Source organism: Lissotriton vulgaris, chromosome 5 (assembly GCF_964263255.1).
Source record: "Lissotriton vulgaris chromosome 5, aLisVul1.2, whole genome shotgun sequence".
Classification (NCBI taxonomy): Eukaryota; Metazoa; Chordata; class Amphibia; order Caudata; family Salamandridae; genus Lissotriton; species Lissotriton vulgaris.
Genome location: NC_141693.1, coordinates 1,047,795,334 through 1,047,820,907, shown reverse-complemented (window position 1 = coordinate 1,047,820,907; position 25,574 = coordinate 1,047,795,334). Strand labels below are relative to the sequence as shown.

Genomic DNA, 25,574 nt, shown 5'->3' with positions numbered 1-25,574 from the left:
ATTTTATTTAGAAAGGCCCAATTAACGCGGTCAAAAGCTTTGGCAGCATCATATGTGATAATCGTTAAAGGCAACTTTTCACATACAGCTACGTCGATTGTTGCCACTAATTCGTGATTAATTTCCTGGATTTGTCTGCCCTTTATGAAGCCCTTTTGGTCAGGGTTAATTAATTTAGCCATAACCTTAGATAATCTTTTAGCTATTACATTCATAAACAGTTTATAGTCACAGTTAAGGAGTGATATTGGCCTGTACGATGCGCAGTTCTTTGGGTTTTTTCCTGGTTTTAATAGGATGCTAATCGTCGCATCATTCCATGAATCCGGTATCATTTCATGTCCTAGATAAGTCTTATTCATTATTTCTGTTAGGTGTTCAGTTAATGTTTCTTTTAATACAATATAAAGTTCATTTGGTATAGCATCTGGTCCCGCTGCTTTCCCTCTCTTTAGGTTGCATATGGCATTTCTTACTTCTTCTGGTGTTATTTCGGTGTTCAAGAAGTTTATTTCTTCCTCTGTCAAGCTCGGAAGAGGGATACTCTCTAGATAGTTCCTGATATCTACACCTGAAGGATTTGTGTCTTCTTTGTATATTGAGGTAAAAAATCTGGAAAATTCTTGCCTTATTGATACATCATATGAGCAGATAGTTGATTGGTCTTGGGCACAAATGCTAAGTACATTATTTCTTGTCTGATCCATTTTCATTTTACAGGCTAGCATTTTCCCGCAACCTTCTCCATATTCATGGTTTGCTAATTTGCTGCTCTCCCACTTTTCTTTAACTATTTTCTCCAGGTAATCAATCATATTCTGTTTTGAGTTACGATGCTTCTCTTCTAGATTTTTCCTCATTTCTTCAGTTATATATATATCACGCTCTAGCTGTATTTCTACTTCTTTAATTTCCAATTCCAGCTTCTTAATGTCCAATTTTTATTTTATTTTATGTTTACGTGCTCCCAAGCTGAGCAGTTTACCTCTAATTACTGCTTTATAAGCATCCCACATACTGCTTTATAAGCATCCCACATTACTCCTTTGGATGTACCATCAGTGTTATCTTCAAAATATTGTTGGGAAGTTGTTATGAGTTGCTCCACACATTGTTCATCTCTGAGGATTGATCGGTCGACTGTCCACCTATTGGCCAGGTGTGGTTGTGGAAGTGTTATATTTAGCTGAACCGCAGAGTGGTCTGATAAGTGTGCAGGTAGATGTTCAATGCTTTTGACATTATCTCGCAGGGATTTGTTTATTAGAAAAAAATCTATTCTGGATTTGTGTCTTAATTTTTTGTTGTGATAGGTGAACAGGTAGTTTTTTACACCTTTTAGCTTCCACATGTCTTCCAGAATTAGGTCTTTTTTGTAGATCCCTAACCATTCCCTCATTTTCGGTAAATTCTCTTGTTTTGTTGGGGGCATTCTGTCTATTTTAGGATCCCCTATAATATTGAAATCTCCTCCCATAACAATCGGGGTTGGGAATGTTAGAAGATCTGAATATAGTTTTTTTAGGGGCACTGGATCATCCCTGTTTGGGCCATAATATCCCACAATTGTGAGGATGCGGTCTTCGATTCTGACTTTAGCAATTGCCCATCTACCATTGCTATCTACTTCATTAGATTCTATTTTGGCATTAAGTGATTTTTTTATGATGATTGCTACCCCCTTTATATTGCACTCTTGTGTTGTATGTATGCTTGATCCAATCCAACTCATATTTTTTACCAGTTGAGTCCACTCTGCATTTATTAAATGTGTTTCTTGAAGAATAATAATTTCACTTTCTATTGCTTTCAAGTATTCCATGATCCTTCTTCTTCTTGGAGGGGTTCTAAGCCCATTAACATTCCATGTTAGAATTTTTATTGACTTCTCTTTTGTCATCTTAAGTTGTCGTTTCGATTGAGGCAGCCTTTGACTCCCCTACTATTCCTTTTGTATTCCAGTTTTGAGGATTTTTTTTTTCATTTATTTTCCCTACCTTGCTCCCCACCCGTGCGTATTTACAAAATTGCATTATGCGTTTGAGTGATTTTTGAGATTCCCTCCCTGGGGGAGCCTCCCTTTTTCTTCTTTCAGGTGTTCTTACACCCGATTTCGTGCTCCGAATCTCCAGGTGTTTTCTTTTGTTTTATTTTATGTAAGTGCTTCTCATTTTTTTTTGTCCTACTATTGATGTTTTGTCCCGTTTTGTATTTATCCATATATCTGCGTATATATGTATGTGTTTTTTCTCTCACTTTCCTAGTTTTTGCTTACCAAATTTTATACAGGGAATTAGTTTCTTCTAATCCTTCATTGCTGCATTAATCCCTGTTTAATTTATCAATCTCTATTTGGTCTTTTATTAATTGGATAAGATTTTCTACCTCTTTTGACTCCCTTAGGTTGTGCATTTTGTTTCGCCACATTATTCTTAGGGAGGCGGGGAACTTCATTTGTACACTTGCTCCCAGAGCTTTCAGCTCCTGCATATATTGCCCCAGTTCCCATTGCCTGTCTTGTGTGGCTTTACAAATATCTGATCGTATACGAAATTACCAATTGACTTTGTTGAAATTTCCAGTTTTTAGACCCTCACTCAGTATTTTTTCCTTCAGAGAGTAGGTTCTGAATTTTACCAGGATTTTTCTCGGAGTTTTTCTCTCTTTAATTTTCCTGAATGGGTCTCTGTGTACTCGTTGGATGTCTTCTGCCAAGTCACAGTCTTTCGTCCAGGGTAGAAATTCTTCTAGAAGAGATATTACGTAAGCCTTAATATCAGACCCCTCTGAATTTTCAGGGACATTCAGCACACGGATGTTATTCCTTCTTCCTTGGTTTTCCAAAGATTCTAATTTCTCCTTGATGGCCTTTTCGTTGTCTTTTAGATGTCTTATCTCTCTTTGGTTTGTATCAACTTTTTTGCTTAGGGATCCAAGCTCATTTTCAACCGCTGTGACTCTAACCCCTAAATCATTTAGTTTCTGATCTAGGCTTTCCACGACTTCTTTTATTTTTTTCTGGTTTCCTTCTGAGATTGAAAATTTTTCTCTCATTTCTCCCATTATTTTTTCCATCATTTTATCTAGGCACACTTCTAAAATATTTTCTGTCTTATCTTTAGCTATATACTCCATATGTTCTTGTTCTGGCTCATCTTCATGAGTCTCTTGAGTCTCTTGACCTATTTCTTGATCATTTTCATCTTGTAATGTGGACATTACACTTGCTTGTGGTAGGAGTACTGGTTGTGGTAATTGGTTTGGTGGAAAAGATTGCTCCAATGGAATAGTCACACTTATGTTTGGGGCCGAGGTAGGAGGTGACTGCATATCTGTTTTCGGTGGTACCTCCTTGTCTGCAAACTCCCCCTCTTCCTCTTCGGAAATTGGGCTGGTGCACGGATTGTCCGATATTGGTGCTAGTACTTGCAGGTATGCTGTGTCCGTTGTGTCCGTTGTGTTTGTTATGTTTGTTGCATCATCCGTGTTAGTTGCTAGACAGTGAACCTTTCCTCTTGCTTGTACCACTTGTTGTACCTTAAAGTACGATCTTAAAGATGGTGTAATCTTGATTTTCTGGTCTTTATTTTTCCTAGTCCCTCTACTTTTTATATTCTCAGTCAGTTCCTCTGAATGTGGGGGGCGTTTCGCGTTTTTCTTTGTGCTTCTAGGGGTCATGCACTTTTTTGTAGACTGTATAAGGCTCTGTTTGCTTATACTTTGATTTCTGAGGCAGTATGCTGACCTTACACCTCCCTCTTCTGATCTCTAGTGCAGAAAAGAAGGCTCCTGCTACTTTTATCTTTTTTGATCTCGATCTTGTGGAGTAGCTGAACTGAGGTGGGCTTTTTTCTTTTTTGTCTTTAACACTTTTATCCTTCCCCACCAATAAAGCAATGTGATTATTATTATCAGCTTTCTCTGAATTTTGTGATAACTCCTTTTCTTTTTCTATTTCAGCTCTCTCAGCCTCTTCCTCCGTTCCTCTTTGTTCTTCACTGTATGTATGTCTCCCTTCTTCCAGTACTTCATTAAGGGAGAAACTTGCACCTTTCCATTCATTCATCCAGCAGGGATTTATCAGCAGTTTTATATCTTTAATACTCCCACAGGTTTTTTCACACTTTTCTCTTACTGAGGATACTTTCAAGGGAATTAAAATCCCCCAATTTTTCCAAATCCCCCACTCTGGTGACCTCGAAGTTATTGCTTGGTGAAGCTCTCACTGAGTCTTTCTTGCTCCCTCCCACCCCATCTGTACAAACGCACACAGCAGCGCTACAGTCTCTGCCACTCTTACCCCGGAAGAGAAATCCGACCTTGCAGAGTTTCCTCCTGCAACTCTGGGCGGCTTCTCGCGCTCTTTCCCATAGACCGGCGCTGCTTGCAAAATTGTCTGCTGAGTCCGGGCTACGCCGCACCACGACCGCGACCCAGCTCGTCATGCAGGTCTCAGGCACCTCCTCTTGCCCAGGTCAAAACAATTCAGCGGCCGGTAATGTAACTTGAAGGGCTCAACGACCCGAGCCTAGCAACACACCGCACACCGCCGCCGCCGCCGCTGATACCAAATCCGTTACCTCTGCTGCCTGCGACTACACAATCCACACCGATCCACACCATCAGGTAACGGGCTCTATCGGGCTCTGATTATTATGTTCCGTTCCGTTCAAACTCTCATGTTTCCGGGCAATTCTGCATCGAGAGAAGCAGTTTTCACTATGTTTCACCTGGAGGTTTCTCGGAGCTCGCGACCGAGCGTCTCAGCCGGCCGCCATCTTCCCCCCAAGCAGACCACTCTTACCCAGTCCAAAGATCAGGGCTTGATCCATCACCGTTATTTAGCTCACTGCACCATCCCAGCTCAGAACCTGGCTATATGCAAATCAGTCTGTCCCTGGCCCAGTGCATCATGGGAACAGGGCAGACTAAACTACCAAGTCAATTCTTCACCAGAAAGGAGACCAGCTTCCGGGGACCGGTTTCTGGCATTTCAGCCGTCGTCGGCCCGGCTTGCTTGAATCCTGATGGTGCAGTTAACTCAAGCTATTTTTCTCTTGAGGTCAAGAAGTTTGTCCATTTGTAGGTCTAGTTTAGAGACTGGTTTAGTTGTCTTGCTAGTCTTGCTTTATTAAAAATATTCTTAATAAAAATACATATATGTACATAGATTGAGGAGCTTTGTGGCAGCCCTCTTCATCCACTGATGTGCTCAACAGTCATTGATAATTTTGATTTTGCCCACCACTGCATACAGCATGTGGCAATGGATCAGCCACTGGATCTCATTCTCTGTAGGTGATGGCATGGTGCCTGATCACACATGCATATTCACTTTAAAAATGCACTTCAGTGCTAGGCCCGGAGGGCCAATTCTTTGCTACCTTTTTGAAATCAAACCACTTCAACATTCTAAACAGTCCGACAATCTTTTACTATTACTGGATTGAGGGGAAAAGACGCTGCTGAAGGGATGATTAGGGTAATGCAGAGAGCACACTGTTCAACATCTGTATTGTCTCCTCTTGCTGTACTACAAAGTATTTTGCTTCCTCTGCTGTCGAGACATAGGCTTTCTTCTCTTGGTCTCATCACAGATTCATCTTGGATGATGTCAAAATATGAATTAATCCATTTAGAGCACGCAGCTACTCCGGCTGAGTATCCCGTCGCTACTCTGATGAGATCAGCCAGCTACTTCCTATGAATCTAGCGTAAATAGATGTGCTTTCAGTTCTTTCCTGAAGTGTCTCTCACATTGAAAGGAACGCAGGTAGAGCTGGAACTTGTTCCAAGCTTCTACCCGTCAATACAGAGAAGGAGGGACTTCTATCTTTAACCAACGTAGGAATCTAAACTAACAGGAACGAGGCAGACCTCAAAACTCTGGAGGGGTTGTAATAAGAGATTCTCTTAATCAAATAAGTAGGGCTTTGAAAGTGGAAGCCACAATATATGAAAATTAGGGCTTTGAACAAAACACTTTTTTAATGGGTAGCCAGGCAGGCGGCTTTGTTTTTGACAATCTGACGTTTTCTGATCTTATAGTTAAGCAAACCATTGTAAAGACAGTTAGGGGAGTTGACGTAGTCCTGCCTGGAAGTGATCAAAGCATGGGCTACTCTCCTACTTTTTTAAGTGGAATAAAATTCACATTTTTCCAGAAGGAACACAGGAGACGATAACAGTTCCCTGCTACTGACCCTATCTCTGTGTCAAAAGATAATTTTTAATTGATTGTAAGGCTCAAATTATTAACTACCTTTTGCCAGAGGGGAAAGAGGGGGATGTCTTGTGGCACATTAAAGTTGGTTGTGAATCCTGTTTCTTTACCAAACTGGGGAATCTTGGTCTTATCAGCATTACACTGAAGAAAGCTCCCTCTGCATCCAAAGTAAGACCTCCTGCAGGCAATGAAGGAGAAGGTTTATCTGGAGGGGCATGATCAGAAGTAATCATCTGGAATACATATATAAATACTCATAAAATAGAAACTTTTATTTGGCAATTTCCCCAATGCCTGGCTTTTTGCTTTGTGCCTTTTTGGAGCTAGATTCTCGCCCATTGTATAAAACCTTAGGACTGTTTTGGATTCTAGTCTCTCTCCTTTTTTGCCCAAATTGATAAACCTACTCATCAGATTACTTCTATTTCTGAATCATTCAGAAAATCCTTCCCTATCTTCCTGAAGACATCAGCCTACTATTTTTTTCCAAGGTTGAGTATTAAAATTACCCTTATTTGGGTCTCCCACATTTTTTTGGGGTTAGACAACAGCAGAATCAGAAAACAGCTGCAAGTCTTCTCTTAAATTTGCCACACATACCCTTGTTTTGGCTGGGTTTTGTTCCTTTCATTGCCACCCGGTTGAAAAGAGGTACCAGTTTGATATCTTATTTCTGCCACAGGGCTGTTTTATGGCAGGAGCCCCTACTGCATTGTTTGCATTTAGACTTATTACCAACCCCCACAAACTCTGCTTTCATCAGGTGCCTTATTACTTTTAGTTCCTTTCATTCATATTGCTGGGAAAGGTGACCAAGCCTTTTCATATCTTAGTCTTGGATTCTTCAACAGTCTCCTTTTCCTCTCTGCTGTCTAGTCTATTAACTCTGCCCTAGCTTTCTGCAGGTCAGACACCTAGAGTTTTTTTTTTTTAATGTTACATTTCTGGCATATAAACACCATGCTCAGGTGGCAGCCTGCGTCTTCTGTTTTCTTTTTTAATTTTACTACTTTATACTTGCATTGAGAAATCTAAAAAGTATTCAATACCCTAGTTTGCCAATGCCAGTACTACTATGCTTGTTTCTGAAGTAGTACAGTAATTTTCAGACAGCACAGCAAGTCGGTTTTACCTGATCAAAACACACTGAGCTCAGATTCAGATATACTCAACACCATGTACAATGCTGTAATCCTTCCTGACAACACAAGATGTTTTTATCAGAGGTTTTCGGTGTGACCATAAGTGGTATCAATATAACACACCTGCAGCCGTTGGCAGACCATAGACTCTATTTTTAGGTCTGATGTTAGCCTAGATATTTTGATTATACTAAATTGATCTGTATAATTTACTTGCATAAAGAAGCTTTCTGCCCCCTTTCTTCATCCGTTGTGTCATTCATAGTTTGCTCCGCTCCCACAACATACAGTATGGGACAATGGGACGGCCTATTTAAGCCACTTCTTACCTTCACTTAGAGTTACTGCATTTTGCTCTTTTATAAGGGGCACATCTGCACACAAGGCGGTTACCTTTAAAGCTGATAATTTTGTTTTTACTTTATAATTACTTTAGTGTTGCCCTTGTGGACAGAGTCTGATGTGATAGCAGGACGCTTTTGAAGTGAGCAAAGGGTATATTCCAGCTTTCAGTTCCTGCCTTCTGCCAATGCTTTTGAAAAATTCATTTTAGAGTAGCCTTTGTTTATCTGCCTGATGCTGTTTAACAGCATAGTAGATTTGGTCCATTTGAAACTGTTCTTTAGTGAGTTATCCTCTTTCTACTGTTTTTCTTTCCTTTCTTTTTTGCTTTATTCCTTCCTTCTTTGTTTATTTCTTACTTCTTTCCTGCCTCTAATGTTGCCCTTTTTCTTTTCCTTTGATTTTGTTTGGCTTTCTTTTCTTTCTTTTCTTTTCTTTCTCAAATGCAAGCCAATGCCGGACTGATTGTTTTTTTAGGTCTGCGTTAGCCAGGACCTTTGGTTTTACTAAAATTATGTGTAGAACATAGTTACTTATAGGGTTGTTTAGTCCGACTCCATCCATTCGTCTGTGGTTGTCATTCACATTTTTCTTCCACCCACTCCAGCATGCATCAAGGTGCAATACATCAGTCCTCTTCAGCCATTGGCTAACTTTGTTATGTTATATGTTATGCCATATTTAATTTATGCAGCGCACAGCTACTAGAGTGTCCCGGCGCTTGCTTCAGAAAAAGAAAAATGCACACAAATCAGAGACTAAAAAAGCAATCTTTTATTTTTTTCCTAAACCACGGTGGATCCTGGGTTCCCCAGAAGAGCCAAGGGCAGCATGTTCCAGGCTAGACCGGCTTTGCGCACAAAGAAATTCCCACCAAGTCTTTGGCGATTGAACCTAGGGGTCTGTATCAACATCTGAGCAGACAAGCGCGGCTGTCTACCTGGTGTGTAAAAGGCAAACCTCTTCTGCAAATAAATAGGGCCTGGACCGTAAAGGGCTCTATTTGCGATAGACAGCATTTTGAATTTCAGACGGGGTTCAACTGGGAGCCAATGCAAGGAGCGCAGGTGGGTGCGAACACTATGCCTTGATAACAGACCCAGAAGAAGTCTGGCCGCCGAGTTTTGGACAACTTGCAGTTTCTTGGCAAGAAAACCCAGACTACCAACCAGTTGGCATAGTCCAAGCGGGACAAAATCAGGGCATTGGACCACAGTTTCTCTGGCACTACCTGGCAGAAGGGGAAGAAACTTCCTAAGCGTTTTCAAAGTGCCAGAGCAGGTACTGGCCAACTTCTTCACTTGTCGAAAAATTCAGATTTGCATCGAACCAGACTCCAAAGTTTTTTGTGGCGCCTTTGCCCGCAGTTAGTCGTGGAAAACCGGGAGGCCAAAGCCTTTCTTTAAAATCCGTCGTGAAAGAGCCATACACAGGAGTTGTGGCATGTGCTCTTTCACAAGGAGCACATTCACAAACATAGTACCTCCATTCAGTGCCAGGTAGTGCCATTGCTTCTATGACACCAAAAACATTTGAGCCATTAGACAGTATGTTTAGATTGATGAGGGCCAGGCAGCTTCCTGAACAGTAAAGTTTTGCAAAGACCATGACAAAGTACAAATAATTGCCAAAAGGCTGGCATCCAATGCCACACCTATTGGCTTTGCCAATGGCTGTTTAAATCATAATGTGAATATGACTTGAGTTAATCACTACATGTCTCCAAAACCATCTTTGAAGAAGCCGTTATTTAGCAATAATACAGAATAACATTAACATTCTTCAAAATGGGTATTCATCATGGCTGTGCCTACTGCTGCCCAGTGTTGTAATGTGCGCTGCCTGTTGTCAAGAAATGGTTTTATATGTGTTGACGCGCTTGTAACCAGTCTTCTGCTTAAGTCTATCTCTTTAAGAAAATTCTGTTTTGTATTTAATTTATGAAAGTAATCTGTTTTCGGGCCATAATACCTTGCAGCAAACATTGTAGATTTAATTGCGAAGTAATTAACCCCATGACATGGATGGGTCTAGTTGAGAAAATGTGTTTTTAATTTTTGTTTTATATTATGTTATAGTTTTAACCAGTGATGCACAGTTCAGACCTTGGATGCCTTCCGTTTTGGATGTTTCAGTTGTGTTTCTCAACATGGGGATCCCTTTCACATCCTTATTTTCATTGGAATGTCTTCAACCCGAGTTCAAAGAAGAGGATATTCTGTAAGCATACTTTTTGACACTTTTTTTGTACAAAACTAGATTCTGAATACGCATGGTAAGCCTCAAATTTTATTATTTGTTTGTTTAAGGTTCTCCTGTTATATTTTGTCAACACCGCACAATCCTAATTTAATCCCATTTACATATTTATAGTGTTTGAAATACTTTAAATGCAGCAGGCCTTGAAAAAACCATACAAATTCTACTAAACCTTCAGGTCTTATACCTTGAATAATCTACTCGAACTAACTGTGATGTACCTGGCCCATAAACTGATCTTATTATGTCGTCCAATGGAAGCATTTTATTTCCCAGAGCCACCTCTTTCTTCATTGTCACATATGAGAGCCCTTTCCAAGATGTGAGTTCAGCACGTCTGCTGTACTAAAAAGCCTAATTGGTTTGATTTAATGGACTAAACTTTTGCTCCATGCATAATGAGACTCTAGCCCACATATACATGTCCCCTGACGTGCCTCTTAGTTCACTAATAGCATTGCCATCAGAGCAGGGGCCGTAATAAAACTCACTTTTAATAACTATATTGCGGAAGCAGGCCCTAATAAATTTTAGACATATTGCCAGACTTGCATGTCTCTCAACTTGAATTATCAACTGGGCCTAACAATGATGCACTCGATCCACAAACTGATGTAACGCAAATTTTCCATGACTTTATCACTACAGTACCTCCTTTAGAAATTTGTATTGGCAGTGTCAGTGAGCATGAAGTGGTGCTTCTGCCTTTGGCAATCAGCTTCCCAACGCCAAAAGCAAACACCTTTCCTCGAATTGGTGTGGATAGTTCACGGATGGCTCATCATAGTTAGTTGCTTTTATTACAGGACGACACAGGGGGTTAGGGGCATATGCATTCCTGGCCTTTGGCCCTTATAGCACACCCCAGGAGAGGCTCTTTCCTAAACAAACCTTCTCCCTCATGCCCCTGGTGGGAGACGGTGGCCAGCCACAAGCAGACAGAACTCACACATCAGCAACAGAGAAAAAGGGAAACAAAGAGGGGCGAGGGACACATTTTCTTCATTGCACAACTGGCATGGACATCTAGCCCTTTGTCCTGTTCCCAACCAGAAGGCACTTCTATTAGTAGGTGCATGAGGCAATATGAAACACTGCTCCCTCGAACTTGCCCACCTCCCCCAAAATATGATTTCAATAATAAGAGTTGCTGAATCTAAACAAGATAGACATTCTCAAACTCCGACCCTTTCCATCTTTCTGGCGTTTTCTTGGGTGGTTCCTATGCACAGGGACAGGGCTTGTGAGAAGCACCGCCTTACTTAGGTGATACAAAAGTTTTGTATTCAACTCACTAAAAAGAACTCGCATTGTGTGTAACCCTGGGCGTAGTTCGCGCAGTAGCGCTATGCGAAGTGCATTTCGCACTGTGCGAGCTACGCGAACCACGTAGTGCACTGTGCAAAATGCTGTTCGCACTGATTGCACAGTGCCGGATAGTGCCGGATGCTTGTTGCATTGTGCAGTCAGTGCAAACCACATCTTGCACAGTGCAAGCGGTCGTTTTCTGCCGCTCAAGTAGATTTCTACTCGAGCCGCAGCTTTCTCAACGTGGACTTGTAGTTTCTCATCACGAGCGGTCGCGAGCATATGCGACCACTCGCAATGAGAAAACTGACCTCCCTGCGTTGAGAATCTCGCCATGAGGTTTATTTTCCACACTCGCGATAGGCAACTTGATGTTGCTGATTGCGAACGAGGAAAAAGTCTCGCCGGGATGTCATTTTTTGGCGTGGTCGCCAACTTGACGTTGAGGACCGCAAGCAAGCAAAAAATTACTGCTACGCATGTTTGCACTGAGCTACGTGCAATCTGCATAGTGCGAAGTAGCGCAAACTTTGCAAACTATGCGAACGTAGCGTAGTACTTTGCCCAGGGTTAATTGTGTGGCTCTGCAGGCAAACTTGCAGCAAAAAAACTGATAGTTAAATAAATATTTAATATTAAAAAGGAAATGCAATTTACCCACTATGCTACTAAATGAGAAATCATTTCTGATATGGGGGGACCTGGTTCCAGGGGAAGGGCTCCCGACATTCATAAACAGCTGGCTGCCAAGTTAGGAGATGTTTTTTGTCCCGCGGGAAGAGCACACCTCCCACGGTTTAAGGTACGGATTAAGGTACATCCATGGTATAATGCCTCCTGTTGAAAGGCAAAAAAAGACCTGTTCGCAATAAAAACTAAGGACACAGGAGTTATTAGGGGCAAACGCTCACTCTACAAAAAGGCAATCAATGAGGGTAGGAAGGAATGGGAGGTGAAGATGTGGGAGGAGCTTGAAACCCCATTAAAGTGTAGGGTTCCGAAATCATTTTGGTCTATTGTTGCTACAGGCCTGAATGGGCTTACCCCTGCGCCCGCCCCGAATATCGTACCTGCTCTGTGGGAAACGCACTTTGGTGCACTTTATGGTGCTACTGAGACCGACCCCATAATCTGTTAAACCGTTGAACCCCTGCAAGACCGAGGAACCTCAGGGGATGCAGATTATGAACAGGGGGAATTAGTGTCCACCCCAGGCCCCATAACGAGTATCGACTGGTGGGGCCCTCGGGTGACACTTCACGGTGGGATCAACTGGTAGCGGGGAGTGAGCCCCATCTCCCTTGGTGCGAAATTATCACGCCGAGGGAGGTTGAGGTAGCAATAGGAAAACTAATTCCCAATAAGGCCCCCGGTCTGGATAAACAACCTGGTCATTTGTTTCGTAACCAGGCCAAAATGTGGCCACCCTATTTGGTTGTCTTATTTAACGAGATTTTGTTGGGAGCAGAACTGCCAGTAACTTGGCTGGGAGCCGAGATCTGGCCTGTTTTTAAAAAAAGGTTGCCCGCTTACCCCATCAAACTACAGACCCATTAGTCTCATAGATACATCACAAAAGCTAATGGGGGAAGATCATTCTTGATAGGATCCTTGGGTGGATAGAAGAAAACGAAATACTGACCACATTTCAGGCCGGCTTTAGGGCTGGCACCTCCACCCTAGACCAAATATTTCGCGTTTGCAGGTCCTATACTGGAAAAAAGCAAGTGTGGAGGGTGGTAGCCTCTACCTTGTTTTTGTGGACCTGCGGGCCGCATTTGATTTGGTCCCTCGGGAGACGTTGTGGAAGGTGCTGTCAGATTTGGGTCTCCCGTTTTACCTATTGGCTATACTATCCAGACTCCACACAGACAACTATGCACAGGTTAGGTGTGGGAGGCATGGTGACCTTTCGAAACGCTTTTCTGTCCAGAAAGGAGTGCGCCAAGGCTGCGTCCTGGCCCCTACACTATTCAGTCTCTATATCAATGGCCTTGTAGACCATTTGAATGGTGTGGTGGACAACGATGCCCCAAAACTGGTGACTGGGAGAGTGCCCGCGCTGATGTTTGCAGACGACACTCTGTTGCTGTTGAAAACATCCTCGGGCATTCAAAGAACTCTCAATGGATTTGCAGCGTTCTGTGCTTTGCGGGGATTGGAAATAAACTTGGAAAAAACCAAGCTCATGATTTTCAACCCCCCGAAGCAGACACGCCTAAACCCAGTTTTAAATGGCACCCCCCTAGCGAGGGTCAAGACCTTTGTATATTTGGGTATTACCCTGACGGAGAGCTTTGATTGGAATACCCAAACCGCCAAGTCGGCGCTCACACTATCCCAGGTAGCGGGGGGCATTAGCAAAGTTCTCAAGGGGTCAGCCTTCAAACCGGCATCTCCGGCCTTGGAAATATACTGTCTTCAGGCTAGAACGGTGGCTATATATGGCGCCCAACTTTGGGGCACAAACAGATACCTAACCTCAGAAAGGTGGAACAAAGCTTTATGAGGAACTTAGTCGGACTGCCACCAAGCACACCACTGATTCCTCTTAGACTAGACCTTGGGTTGGAGCCAATAGAGGAGATCACAACTGCAAGACCTATTGTATATTGGAAGAGGCTGTGGTCAGTCCCAGAACTGGCCCTTGTAGAGCTGAGTTCTCTGAGGTTTGGACCTCCCTCAAAAGCAAAAACATCCCACGGCTGCAACATATTAGGGCTGTTAGTACCCGGATAGGTCTCCGGCAATTCTAGGAAACACCTGAGATGCATTGTCCTGGGATATCGAAAAAGGAACAGCAAACTCCGATCCGAAGGCAGAACTTTTTTGCATTAGAGGTCTGCAACCATGGGCAGGCTGTCGGCAGAGTTCCTCCTAGTAAAAGTAGAATCTAAATTTGAGGAATTCATGGATGTAATACAACCTCCGCTTGCGAAAAAGCTGTATCTCCAGTTAAGGCAATCGCACCCTACCAATTAGGGCGCTTACCTGCAAATAGTCAAAGTCAAATAAAGAAGCCTGTCCGGCATGTGACTATAAAAGTGAAAATGTAGCTCCTGTAATGTTTTTTTTGTCCTTCATATTCAGCAATTAGGAACTGTTGGTTGATCCCGATTTGCAGGAATATCAGGCTTCGGCATTTTACTCAGGCTTGTCGGATTTTAACATATGATACCCATCCCCCCATTGTGTTTGCCGTATCTCGATATTTACTTAGTATGTGGCGCAGAAGACAAAGTTTTATAACCCATTTGCAAAAATTATATTTTATACTGCTGTTTCTTGATAACTTACTAGCTTAATTCTCTTTTTAAAACAACGATTTGCTTAATATTTATTGTTTTAATATTATGTGCTTGTATGTATTTTATCTGCACTTTTATGGTCTCCGACCGAAATAAAGTTATCAAATGAAATCATAAGACAGGGTTTGAATCCCAGTTTTCTCTCTAAGCCAAATTGTGTGATCCTGTTCAAATCCATGTCTCATTTTCCATATAAGTAAAGAGATTAAAGGGCTTAGAAACGAGCACAAGAATTGTGTTGTATCTAAAACTGGACATTTACATCCTGATCTACCAGCCAACTGTTGTTTTTTTTAAATCAGAATTTTATACTGTACTGCTTTAGTCTTGCGGTTTCAAAGTCCTGTTATCTGATGTCATTAACCACCTGATGATCAAGTTGTTGTTCCGTGCACGTCATTTGCCACATTTTATTTTCATGATGCTATGGAGTACTGTGTGCACTGTATGGAAAGTAAATTGTGTTGCTTATTTATTTGTTCCCTTTCATGCTGCAAAACCAATACCAATACCAATACAAGGAAGCCTTGCTGTAAACAAATATAAAAAGTTAAATTAAAAGCGCTAAATCCGCCCCACCCCTCTTCTTGCCCCTTACAACTCTGGCATTGCTGTTTCCTAAAGCACACTGATGAACCACGATCCTACAACTCTTTTATAACACAATATACAATTTCTATTTCTTCCCTTCTCCACCCTTATTCGCTTGTGAATTCCAGTTCTTTGAAGTGGGCTTACAATGTAGCACGTGTTACAAAGATAACGTTTGTTAGTTTTATGCAGAAAAAACAGCAGTAGTGACCTGATGTGATTAGAAAAGCAGCCTTCCTTGCATGCATATGAAACTTCCCCGGCAAAAAAGCAAACATTCCACCAGGAATGTGCGCTGTACATGTTAGTCAATAACCCATAATGCTGTTCCAGCTATGCTAATAATATTGTCCTCCTATAGGGCACACATGACCCCTGACTTTCCTCTTAGTACACTGGTAGCATTGTCAGCAGACCTGGGGAAGGAATTTTCTGTGCTTGTGTGTTTAAATACTGTCAGTTTTAATAAATACTGTTAAAGTAATCTAATGTACTGAAGTGAAACGGTTCCCTGCATTGAAGAAAGCATTTTAGATGACTTCTGTCGGCAGCTTGGTCAGTTCAGTGTGCCAAAACTGGAATATGCCTCTATGGAGTGCCCAACCAGTTTGACATTGCCATCTCAATATGGCGCACTGAGGCTCTTCACACATGGGCTGGCAGAGGCAGTTTAGACTCCTCTCAGGCTGAATATCCAGCTCTAGCGGAGTGTAATAAGCCAGTGAGAAGCGTGCACTGGGAAAGCACACATATCCACGAAGAAGAGCACAAGTGAGAGTTGCTGTTTGCAACGTAGGCTCAGCAGTCCGAGCCTGCGCTGCAGTCAGCGAATCAACATCTGTTCTTTATAACCTTTAAATGGTTTTATAGCGTTTCATCCTGCTGCCCTGAAGAGACTCTCACCACTACTGTACTACCTGCACAGTAAACTAGCTATAATTAGCTCCGCAGTAGATTCCACTCACCAGGTCGAGCTAGTCAGCTTGACAACTGGTTTGCCCTGAAAAAAATCTACTCGCCATAGTGAGTGGGTGAGTAGATTTATTTTTTTTGTTCAAATCTGTTTTTATTGTGAACACAGCGATAAGCCTACAACCCCGTGTCAGGGCCGGCCGCGTATAGAAGAACTTGAAGGCGTGAGCAACCAGGGGGGGGTTGGAGCATTAACACAGCGCCCTGCCTACAACCCCCAGAAGGGGCCGGCCGCGTGGCTTAGGGGTAGTGATAGCAAGAGGTGGCCATGTGCGGGCGTTGCATCGTTGTGTGGGGGAAGCGCGTATGGAAGTAAGAGCTGTAGTGTCACGTTTTCCAACAGGCCCAACGGGGCCCAAACTGCCCCGTAGGGGGGCGGAAGCCAGAGTGGCAAGTAGGAAGGAAGAAAAAGTCGGAAGGAGAGTGAGCAGTAGCGAGAGGAAGAGGGGCCGGGGGGGAAGGTATCAGTCGCCGGTTTGGGGGCAAGAACGCAAGCGGTGTGCGGTGTGGTAGAGCGCAACAGCGCCTGCACTGGGGGGAGCAGTTAAGGACCTAGTCTGCTCGGGTCAGCAGGGATGAGGGCGTCCTCGAAGAGCTGCAGAGCACGAAGCCTGGGGGGCATGTGGCGTGAATAGCTGATGGAGCACAGATAGCGCACGAGGGGTTCCCACACTGCCTTGAAGCGCACGCCCCTCATTTGTATCCGTGCCGTGAGCAGCTCCATAGTCAGGACCTGCCAGAGGCGTACAAACCAGGAGGCTATCGGTGGCGCCTCAGCCCGCTTCCAGTACAGAGCAATGAGTTGCTTGGCAGCGCCTAACATGTGAAGTGTGAGGATCCAGTCGCTGCGCGTGAGGGCCTTGAGTGCAGGGGGTCGAATGCCCAGCAGGAGCGTGCAAACCTCTTCAGGTAGGGGGAAACCCAACACCCTCTTAATGTGACTGAGGACCTCCTTCCAGAAGACAGCTAGAGTAGGGCATGACCACCAGATGTGTACGAAGTCGCCAGTCGCAGTACTACACCTCCAGCATAGCGGCGAGGAAGTAGGGAACATTTTGCTGAGTCTTAGGGGGGTTTAGTACCATTGCGTAAGCATCTTGTATGCGTTTTCCCTCTGCGGGATGCTGCGAAAGGTTTTAGGGATGTCAGTCCACAGCCTGGTCCACTGAGAAGGCGTTATATCGGCGCCGGCCACCGACTGCCATTGTCTCTGGTAGGGGTGCGCAGGCGGAGCGGTGGGGTGCTGCAGGATGTTATAGATCTGGGAGATAAGTCTTTTCAGCCCCCCGAGGGAGCGTGCCAGTTTCTCGAATGGCGTGTAGGCCCTGGTGGCAGCCCGATACATGTCATCTCCCATTGTCCAATGGCGCAGTTGGGCATACTGTAGGCCGGCGGTCGAGGGGAGACCGAATTCTTCCCTGCAGTCGGGCCATGATTTAGGTGCCCCTCCAAGAAAGAGGTCTCCTATAACTCTGCAGTCCCCTTGTGTCCAGTTCTCAAAAGCACGGGTCCGGGCTGCGGGGGCAAAGTGCGGGTTACCAGCGATGGGGGTGTGTGGAGAGGGGAACGTGGTTAGGCCCTTGGACACCGCCACCCTGTCCCAGACGTCAAGGACTGTTTTCGTCGGGACTGCCATATACGCACTCCTGGATCGCGCCGCGCGCGGTAGCCAAGGCAGGTCCCATATAGTGCGCCCCGTGACCACCCGGTCCATGTGGAACCAGTGCTTGTCGCTCTCGCGTGCACCCCATTCTATGACGAACCGAAGGTGCGCCGCCCAGTAGTAGTGGAGAAGGTTCGGGCAGGCGAGGCCGCCCCTGTCTCTCGGTTCCATGAGGACTTTCTGTGAAAACCGGTGTCGCTTACCACCCCAGATGAAGGACGTGAGGTCGCGTTGGAGACTCTTAATGCAGTGAAGCGGGATTGGGGTGGGTAAGCACTGGAAAACATATAGAATACGGGGGAGGACCGACATCTTGACCGCGTTGAGCCGCCCTAGCCAGGAGATCATCAAGGGCTTCCATTTCCGCAGGTCCGCCAGGACTTCTTTGCGGCAAGATGCCCAGTTCCGCGCGGACCATGAGTCCAGGTGGGGCGTTAGGTCCAGACCCAAGTATTTGATGTGGTCCTCCGCCCAACGGTAGGGTGTAACCCCCTTCAGGAAGTTGACCTCCTCCTCAGGGATGGTGAGGTTAAGCGCCCAGGATTTGGTGTGGTTAATCTTAAGGCCAGATGCTCGCTCAAATAGGGAGAGGGCGTCGTGCACCGCCGGGAGGGAGTCCCGAGGGTGCGTAAGAGTAAGGATCAGATCGTCCGCGAACAGCGCCACTTTGTTGGCTCGTCCCCCGTGGGGGATTCCGTGAATGTCAGGGGTGCGCCTAATCAGCTCCGCCAGCGGCTCCACCGCCAGGGCGAACAGGAGCGGCGAGAGCGGGCATCCCTGCCTCGTGCCCCTGTGAATCGAGAGCGGCGGTGTCAGTTGGCCGTTGACCCGAATTCTGGCCTGTGGTCCGAGGTAGGGGGCCATGCACCGAGAGATCATTTTAGGGCCAAGACCAAGTTTCTGGAGGACCGCTCGCAAGAAGGCCCAGTCGACCCGGTCGAAGGCCTTTTCTGCGTCTAGCGAGAGGAGGCAGGCCGGTATATCCCAATGCCGTACCTTCCCCACTAGGTGTGCCAGCCTGCGCACGTTATCGGCCCCCTGTCGATCCCGAATAAATCCCACCTGGTCCGGGTTTACTAATCCCGCATGTACGGGTCTAGCCGTTTGGCCAGGATCTTGGTGTAGATCTTAAGATCGGTATTCAGGAGGGCGATGGGGCGATAGGAGGCGCACAGGTCGGGGTCTTTCCCAGGCTTGGGAATCAGGGCGATCTCCGCCAGGCCCATATCGGGGGACGGGCCAGTGGTGTCAGAGAAGGAACTGTACAGCCGCAGCAGGTGCGGGCGGAGCTGGGTCAGAAATAAGCGGTAGAAGGCCAACGGCAGACCGTCTGGTCCCGGGGTTCTCCCAATGGGGAGGTCCTTGACAGCCTCCGTTATTTCCTCCTCCTGCAGGGGACCTTCCAGTGTAGCTGCACACGCCGGGGACAGCGGAGACCCCTCGAAATCCGCAAGCACGGCCTCGCGCGCCTCCGCAGAGGTAGGCTCCTCAGCATATAGGGAGGAGTAGTAGGTGACGAAGGCATCCTGCTTGGCTTTTTCAGAGGTGGCGCAGGTGCCATCCTGTCGCTTGACGTTGGCGATGTGGGCCCTGGCTGCACGCGCTCGCAGTCTGCCTGCCAGCAGGCGGCCAGCTTTGTCCCCGCCCTCGTAGTAACGTTGTTTGAGCGCCAGTAGGGAGCGCTCTGCCTTGTTGGTGCGCAGCGTGCGGAGTTGCCCCCTGAGGTTGGCGAGCGTTCTCTTAGACGCCCGTGAGGGAGAGTCCCTGTCCCGAACCTCCGCTTGTTTGATCTCACTAGCCAGGTCGGTTTCTAGCTTAAACGCCTCCCGCCTCCGCGCCACCGCCAGGGAGGTAATGTGGCCCCTAATGGTGGCCTTGAAGGCATCCCAGATCGTATGGAAGGGCAAATCAGGGGTATCGTTAATAGCGAAGTACGAGTCTATGGCGTCACGGATGCTGGCGGCATCCTCCGGGTCCCGAAGGACACTCGGCGGGAGTACCCACCTCCGCTCGCGAGTGGCATGGGCCAGGGGAGCTTGTAGCAAAAGTTCCACATGTGCGTGGTCCGATAGGGAAATGTCGGATATAGCGGCAGTCAAGGAGTCTCGGGCCAATTCAAGGGAGGTGAAAAGATAGTCAATACGGGAGTACGTCCTATGGGAGTGTGAATAAAAGGAGTAGTCCCGGGTTCCCGGGTTGTGGTAGCGCCACACATCCACAAGTCCCAGGTCTGTAAGCTGTGTTCTGAGGGTAGAGGACATTGCCCCCGTGCCATTAAAGGAGGCCCCCGCCCGGTCTAACTCAGGGTCCCACACTAGATTAAAGTCGCCGCCCAAGATCACGCTAGGGTCGCCTGGTGGGAACTGGTCTCGCAGTAGTGCCTGGAGGTATTTGTCCTGCGACTGGTTGGGCGCATATACACATCCCAGGGTGAACTTTGCACAACCCATCTGCACCGTGGCTCGGAGGAAACGCCCGTCGGCACTCATGAAGGGTTTCGTGGGTCCCCGTCTGAAGCCAGCCCTGCAGAGGGTGGCCACCCCCGCCGTCTTAGTGTCAGAGGAGGCCCAGAACTGTGTGGGGTATCTAGGGTGCGCCATGCGCCTGGTATCCCCCTTTAGAAGGTGCGTCTCCTGGAGGAGGATAATGTCAGGGGAGTGATGCAGGAGGTAGCGCCATATCTGATTCCGTTTGTTGGGGGAGTTGAGCCCTTTGACATTGAGTGACAGGACCTTCAAGGGCGCGGGGATGTTCGCTGTCATCGCACTAAGGGGGAGCGGAGCTGTGCTAGTACCAATGAAGCATCCCCCCCCCGCAAACAGGGCAGTGTCAGCCTCACCTCGCCCCCAGCGTGCCAACCCCCGTAGGTCCCACCATGCCACCCCTCCGCAAGCGCGGGGAAGGAACAGGAGGAAAGGGCAGCGCGAGAGAAAAGTAGGAAGAAAAGAGAGAGAAGGAAGATAAAGAGCATAGAGAAGAAACACAACCAAAACAGGCCAACAGGGCCATTGTACATTGTCCCAGGTACCGGACATCCTCTACCCGAGGGTTCGGATGAACACAGGAATGTCACTTCCTACGGGACAAAGGGAGGGAGCAGAGATCTGGGTGAGTGAAATGAAATCCGGGCGTCTCGCAGCCCGTCCACCCCGCTGTCACAAGGAAGTCCGGGGGTGGTTCGAGCCGGGAGGCCCTCAAGGTCAGACCAGGCGCCAAGAGGGCACCGAAGCTCGGTGATGCGATGCAGGGCCTGAAAGGGGCGAAGCTCATCATCCGCTCCCCCTGACCCCCACAGGGGGGGGGAAGCCGCGGAGGCGGCCCTCTAGAGAGGAGGGGAACCCCATCCCCAAGAACAGCAGGGTCAGGTCACCGAGGCCTGGTAGGACAGGTCCAGGTGCCCAGGGGACGAGTGCAGGCTCAGGGCAGCATGAGTCTCGTTAATCATGTTCAGTGGTCTCCTGGAGTTGAAGGACGGTCCCCTCCCTCAGCGCCGGAGGCGGGGAGCTGGGAGGCCTGCTCCTCGCGGTCGCCCTCGAGGGAGCGAATGTGAGCGATAATGTCTTGCTTGGTCTGTGAGGCGGAGAGGCTATCCACTGGGGGGGACCGGCGACGTTTGCGCACAGTGGACCAGTCTGGGCGCGGAGGGGCCCTCTCTGGGTGATGAGAGCGGGATGGGCTGTGGTCCGGGGACTCCGGCATCTCAAGCAGTTGCGCCGCTTCCCGGTAGGACCGGAGGGCCCTTCGTTTGCCCTCCCACCTAAAGATGAGGGCAAAAGTGTGTCCCCACTGATAGGAAACGTTGAGGGCCTGGAGTCTCTCCGTGATCGGGCGGAAGACCTTCCTCCTGTGGAGCGTGGTGGGAGCCAGGTCTTGGAAGATCTGGATCTTGTGGCCTCCATATCGCAGGTCCGGGTTGTCTCTAGCCGCTTTTAGTATGGCCTCCTTCTCCGTGAAGTAGTGGAGCCTGGTGACGATGTCGGGCAGGAGGCCCGCTTTGCCCCACCCTCCAAAGACTCGATGTGTGCGGTCGAGGCGCGGTGGGGGGGCGTCTTCCTCGCCCCACACCGCGTGCAGGAGCAGGGCCACGTAGGCCATGGTATCAGTCCCCTCTTCTCCGAGTGGTACACCCCGTATGCGGAGGTTGTTGCGGCGCCCCCTGTTTTCCGTTATCTGTAGTCGTCCCGCGGTGGCCAGGGTCCGGGTCCCGCAGGCTGAGAACCGCTGATGGCTGTGGCAGGACTCGGCCTCCCGTTCCCGCCAAAGTCAGGGCCTTCCCCAAGTGCAGTGCCCGGGCAGTCCCACAGCCCACCGTCGAGACTCGCTAGGGCAGCAGGGTGTTCGAGGGCAGGGGGCCGTGTGGGCGAGCAAGCTGGCCACCCGCCTCCAGACGCAGCCCCACAAGCAGCCGATCAGGGGGACAAGATGGCGGTCAGGGCTGAAGCAGGGCCCTCCTATTGCCGGACCCCGCCAGGGACAGACAGGGAGAGGGGGCGGCGCGGAGGCTGCAGCTCACCAGGAGTGTCCCGCCGCGGGCGTAGTATCTGGAGCTGGGGCTCGTGAGGGGAGAGCCTCCAGCGTCTTCTCTGGGTCCGGCCTCTCGTTCCCGCCCAAGCCGGGGCCTCTCTGGATCTGAGCGCCTGGGCGGTCACAGCGTCCTCAGCCGAGAACAGCCCGGCGCCAGCAGCCTCGATGGTGCGCCCAAGCTGCAATCAGCACCACGGAGGTAGATTCGCCACGTGGAGGTCTCAGGGAGTCACCAGCTCCTCGCCAGCGTCGGTGATCGGCTCCGCTCCGGGGGAGCCGGGCCAGGGGACACAGCGGTAGACCCTGCGGCAAGATGGCGGCCAGGGGCCGATATCGGAGATCCCGGGGCTCCGGGCGGCTGCAGCGGGGCTCCCAACGATCAGGACTCGCCTCCGGGAGATGTTGCTGGCAGGGCTTGCAGCAGTCGGGGGGCCCCCAGGTGAAAGAACCCCCCCAGACGTCGCTAAAACAAGCTGATTACACAGCGGGGCGACGGAGCTCGCACGAGACGCGTCCGCTCACATCGCTGTCTCGGCCACGCCCGTGAGTAGATTTTTTTGATGCCTGCTCTGGAATAGTAAGCGAGAGAACAGTCCTTGTGTGAGGCCAGTGGAGACTGTGCCTGGTTGTCAAAAAGGCTTAGATCAGGTCAATTGAGAAGCAAAGAGATGCAGGCCATTTTTTTGTGTGCAATTCTTTTTTTAAAAAAAGTCTTATGTGTTTCTCTCATTGCAGTTTTGTCAGCTCTTTGTCTGCCTTTCTATTTCTTGTGGCATCTCTCTGTGACAGATTTTATTTGCTCTTCTCCAGTCTTCTTTACAGTCATTTTTCTGTTTGCTCATAGCATCCTTCATGTATCCTCTGATTTGCTTCTGTGAAATGGCTTGCCCCTTCTGTTTAGTTTTCTGACATTTTTAGGTCTTAACTGTTTTTTGATGGATTACGCATGGGACCAGTATAAGGCTTCACCTGATCAGGGCCGTTACATTTGTAGACTAAATACCATTGTTACAGTATGCGTTTACTTTGTGCACTCCCTTCATAGGCATCTACTTTATCATTAGTGTTCATCTTTCTGACACACTTGCTGTCCACCAACTCCTGGCACTTTCTTCCCCTTTGGCTACACCCATACCTCATAATCCAACTGCAAGAGGTTTTGTGATGTCCTGTGGTACTTCTAGGACATTCACATGGTCCGTGTTGTACTTGAATGCATGGACAGGTTAAGAAGGATTGACCACAGGTCACACAAAGATGGACAGAGAACTGAAAATCAAAAGACATACCAACACCGACAGGACAGGCAGATTCAGAAAGTCAAACACTGCTATTTCTCAGCCTGAAGGATGGATGGACAGAGGAAGGCAGAATAATAATAATAATAGGGAGTTTTGTAGAGCGCATGGTGACGCCAGACGGCGTGTCCCCGCGCTGTGATGCTTAGCGCTAGCAGGAGAGATGCTAAGGTGGACCACTACTGGGCGTAAAGAAATGTTTTTAGTTTAGCTCTGAAAATGGACTCTGAGGGTTCCAGGCGTAACGCCACAGGGAGTTTATTCCAGCTGGATGCGGCCAGATACCTGAAGGACCTACCACCTATCCTTGCTTTGGACACCTTAGGAATGGACAGGCTTCCCGTGCCAGATGATCTAAGGGAACGCAAAGGCTCGTATTGTGTCAAGAGATCCTGTAGGGGGAGAGGTGCCCTGCCGTTGATGATCCGGTGACATGTGCAGAGTGCTTTGAATTCCACCCTGCTTCTCACCGGGAGCCAGTGTAGTGTTCGGAGCGCGGTTTTTGATGCTGATCTTCTGGGCAGTCTGAGAACCAGCCGGGCTGCGGCGTTTTGTAAAACCTGCAGGCGGTTTAAGTTCTTCTCGAGAGTTCCCAGGTAGAGCAAGTTGCCCTAGTCCATTTTGGACGTGACTAGTGCGTGCACGAGTGTTTGGCGGGCTTTGATGGGAAGGAACTCCAGGACCTTCCTAAGGGTCTTGAGGGTCCCAAAACAGGAGCCAACCACACGGTTGACCTGGGGTCCGAAGGTAATGTTGGAGTCGAACCAAACACCGAGATTCCTCGCCTCCTGGCAGGGGATTGGTGTGGGTCCTAGGCAGGGTGGGCACCACGCTGACGTCCAGGCCGCTCGGTCTCACCCTACCACCAGCACCTCAGTCTTGCCTCCGTTGAGCTTGAGACAGTTGGCAGACATCCAGGCAGCTAGGTCTTGCATGCATGCTCTGAAGATGTCTGCCGCAAGACCGGGCGCTCGCGATAGGGAGATGACTAGCTGCGTGTCGTCAGCATACGACACCATGCGCAAGCCGTGACTCTCCACTATGGTGGCAACCGGGGCAACATATAGATTAAAAAGAGTTGGGCTCAGAGACGAGCCCTGCGGGACCCCCTGGTCTAGAGCAACTCGCTCGGAGTAGCAGTCACCTAGCCTGACTTGGAAACCACGGCCAGATAGATACGACTGGATCCATTTTAGGGCTGCACCTCCTACCTCTCCTTTGTTCAGACACTGTAGCAAGATGGAATGAGCTACAGTGTCGAACGCAGCGCTAAGATCTAGTAGGATCAGGGCCATTGTATGGCCCTCGTCGACGCCCTGCCTGATGGTTTCGGCTGCCATGAGAAGCGCCGACTCCGTTGAGTGTCGAGGCCGGAATCCAAACTGGGTGGGGTGTAGAAGATTCGTGTTCTCCACAAATTGCATTAACTGCAAATTAGCCACCTTCTCCGCCACTTTAGAGAAGTAGGGTAGAAGGGAGATGGGACGCAAATTCTCCAGCTTTTCGAAGCTGATATTTGACTTCTTACGGAGGGGGAGCACCACAGCTTGTTTCCATTCCATAGGCATACTGCTGGATCTAAAAGAGACATCCAGCAGATGCCTAATGTATGGTTCTAGTATCGTCAAGCTGTCCCCCAACCGTTTAGGTGATGCTGGGTCCCGTGGGGAGCCTGACTTTACTGACTTACAAATTTTGATCAGGTCTTCTACTGGTGGGGTGGAGAAGTTAAGCAACATATTTTGTCCATCAGCCTCTCTAACTGGTATATCAACCTCCCCCCCTGCCACGGGTTGGGCAGGGAAGGCAGAGTAGATTTTAGATACTTTATCGCCGAAATAGTCTGCAATGCGATTGCATGCAGCAACTGAGCGATCCTCTGATCCTGATGAGGACTTGGGGACAGCCAGGGATTTGTAGACACAGAATAATTCCTTCGCT

The 25,574-nt window shown here is 47.9% G+C and overlaps 1 protein-coding gene across 3 annotated transcripts in view; it reads left to right on the top strand.

The window, feature by feature from the left end:
- Window positions 1-25,574, top strand: part of SLF2 (SMC5/6 complex localization factor 2) — a 404,246-nt gene that overhangs the window by 215,402 nt on the left and 163,270 nt on the right. For all 3 annotated transcript variants that reach the window (XM_086922683.1, XM_086922686.1, XM_086922685.1), the window contains one exon: window positions 9,789-9,930. In XM_086922683.1, the coding sequence (XP_086778809.1) occupies window positions 9,789-9,930 (142 nt within the window). The remainder of the gene's footprint in view (window positions 1-9,788; window positions 9,931-25,574) is intronic.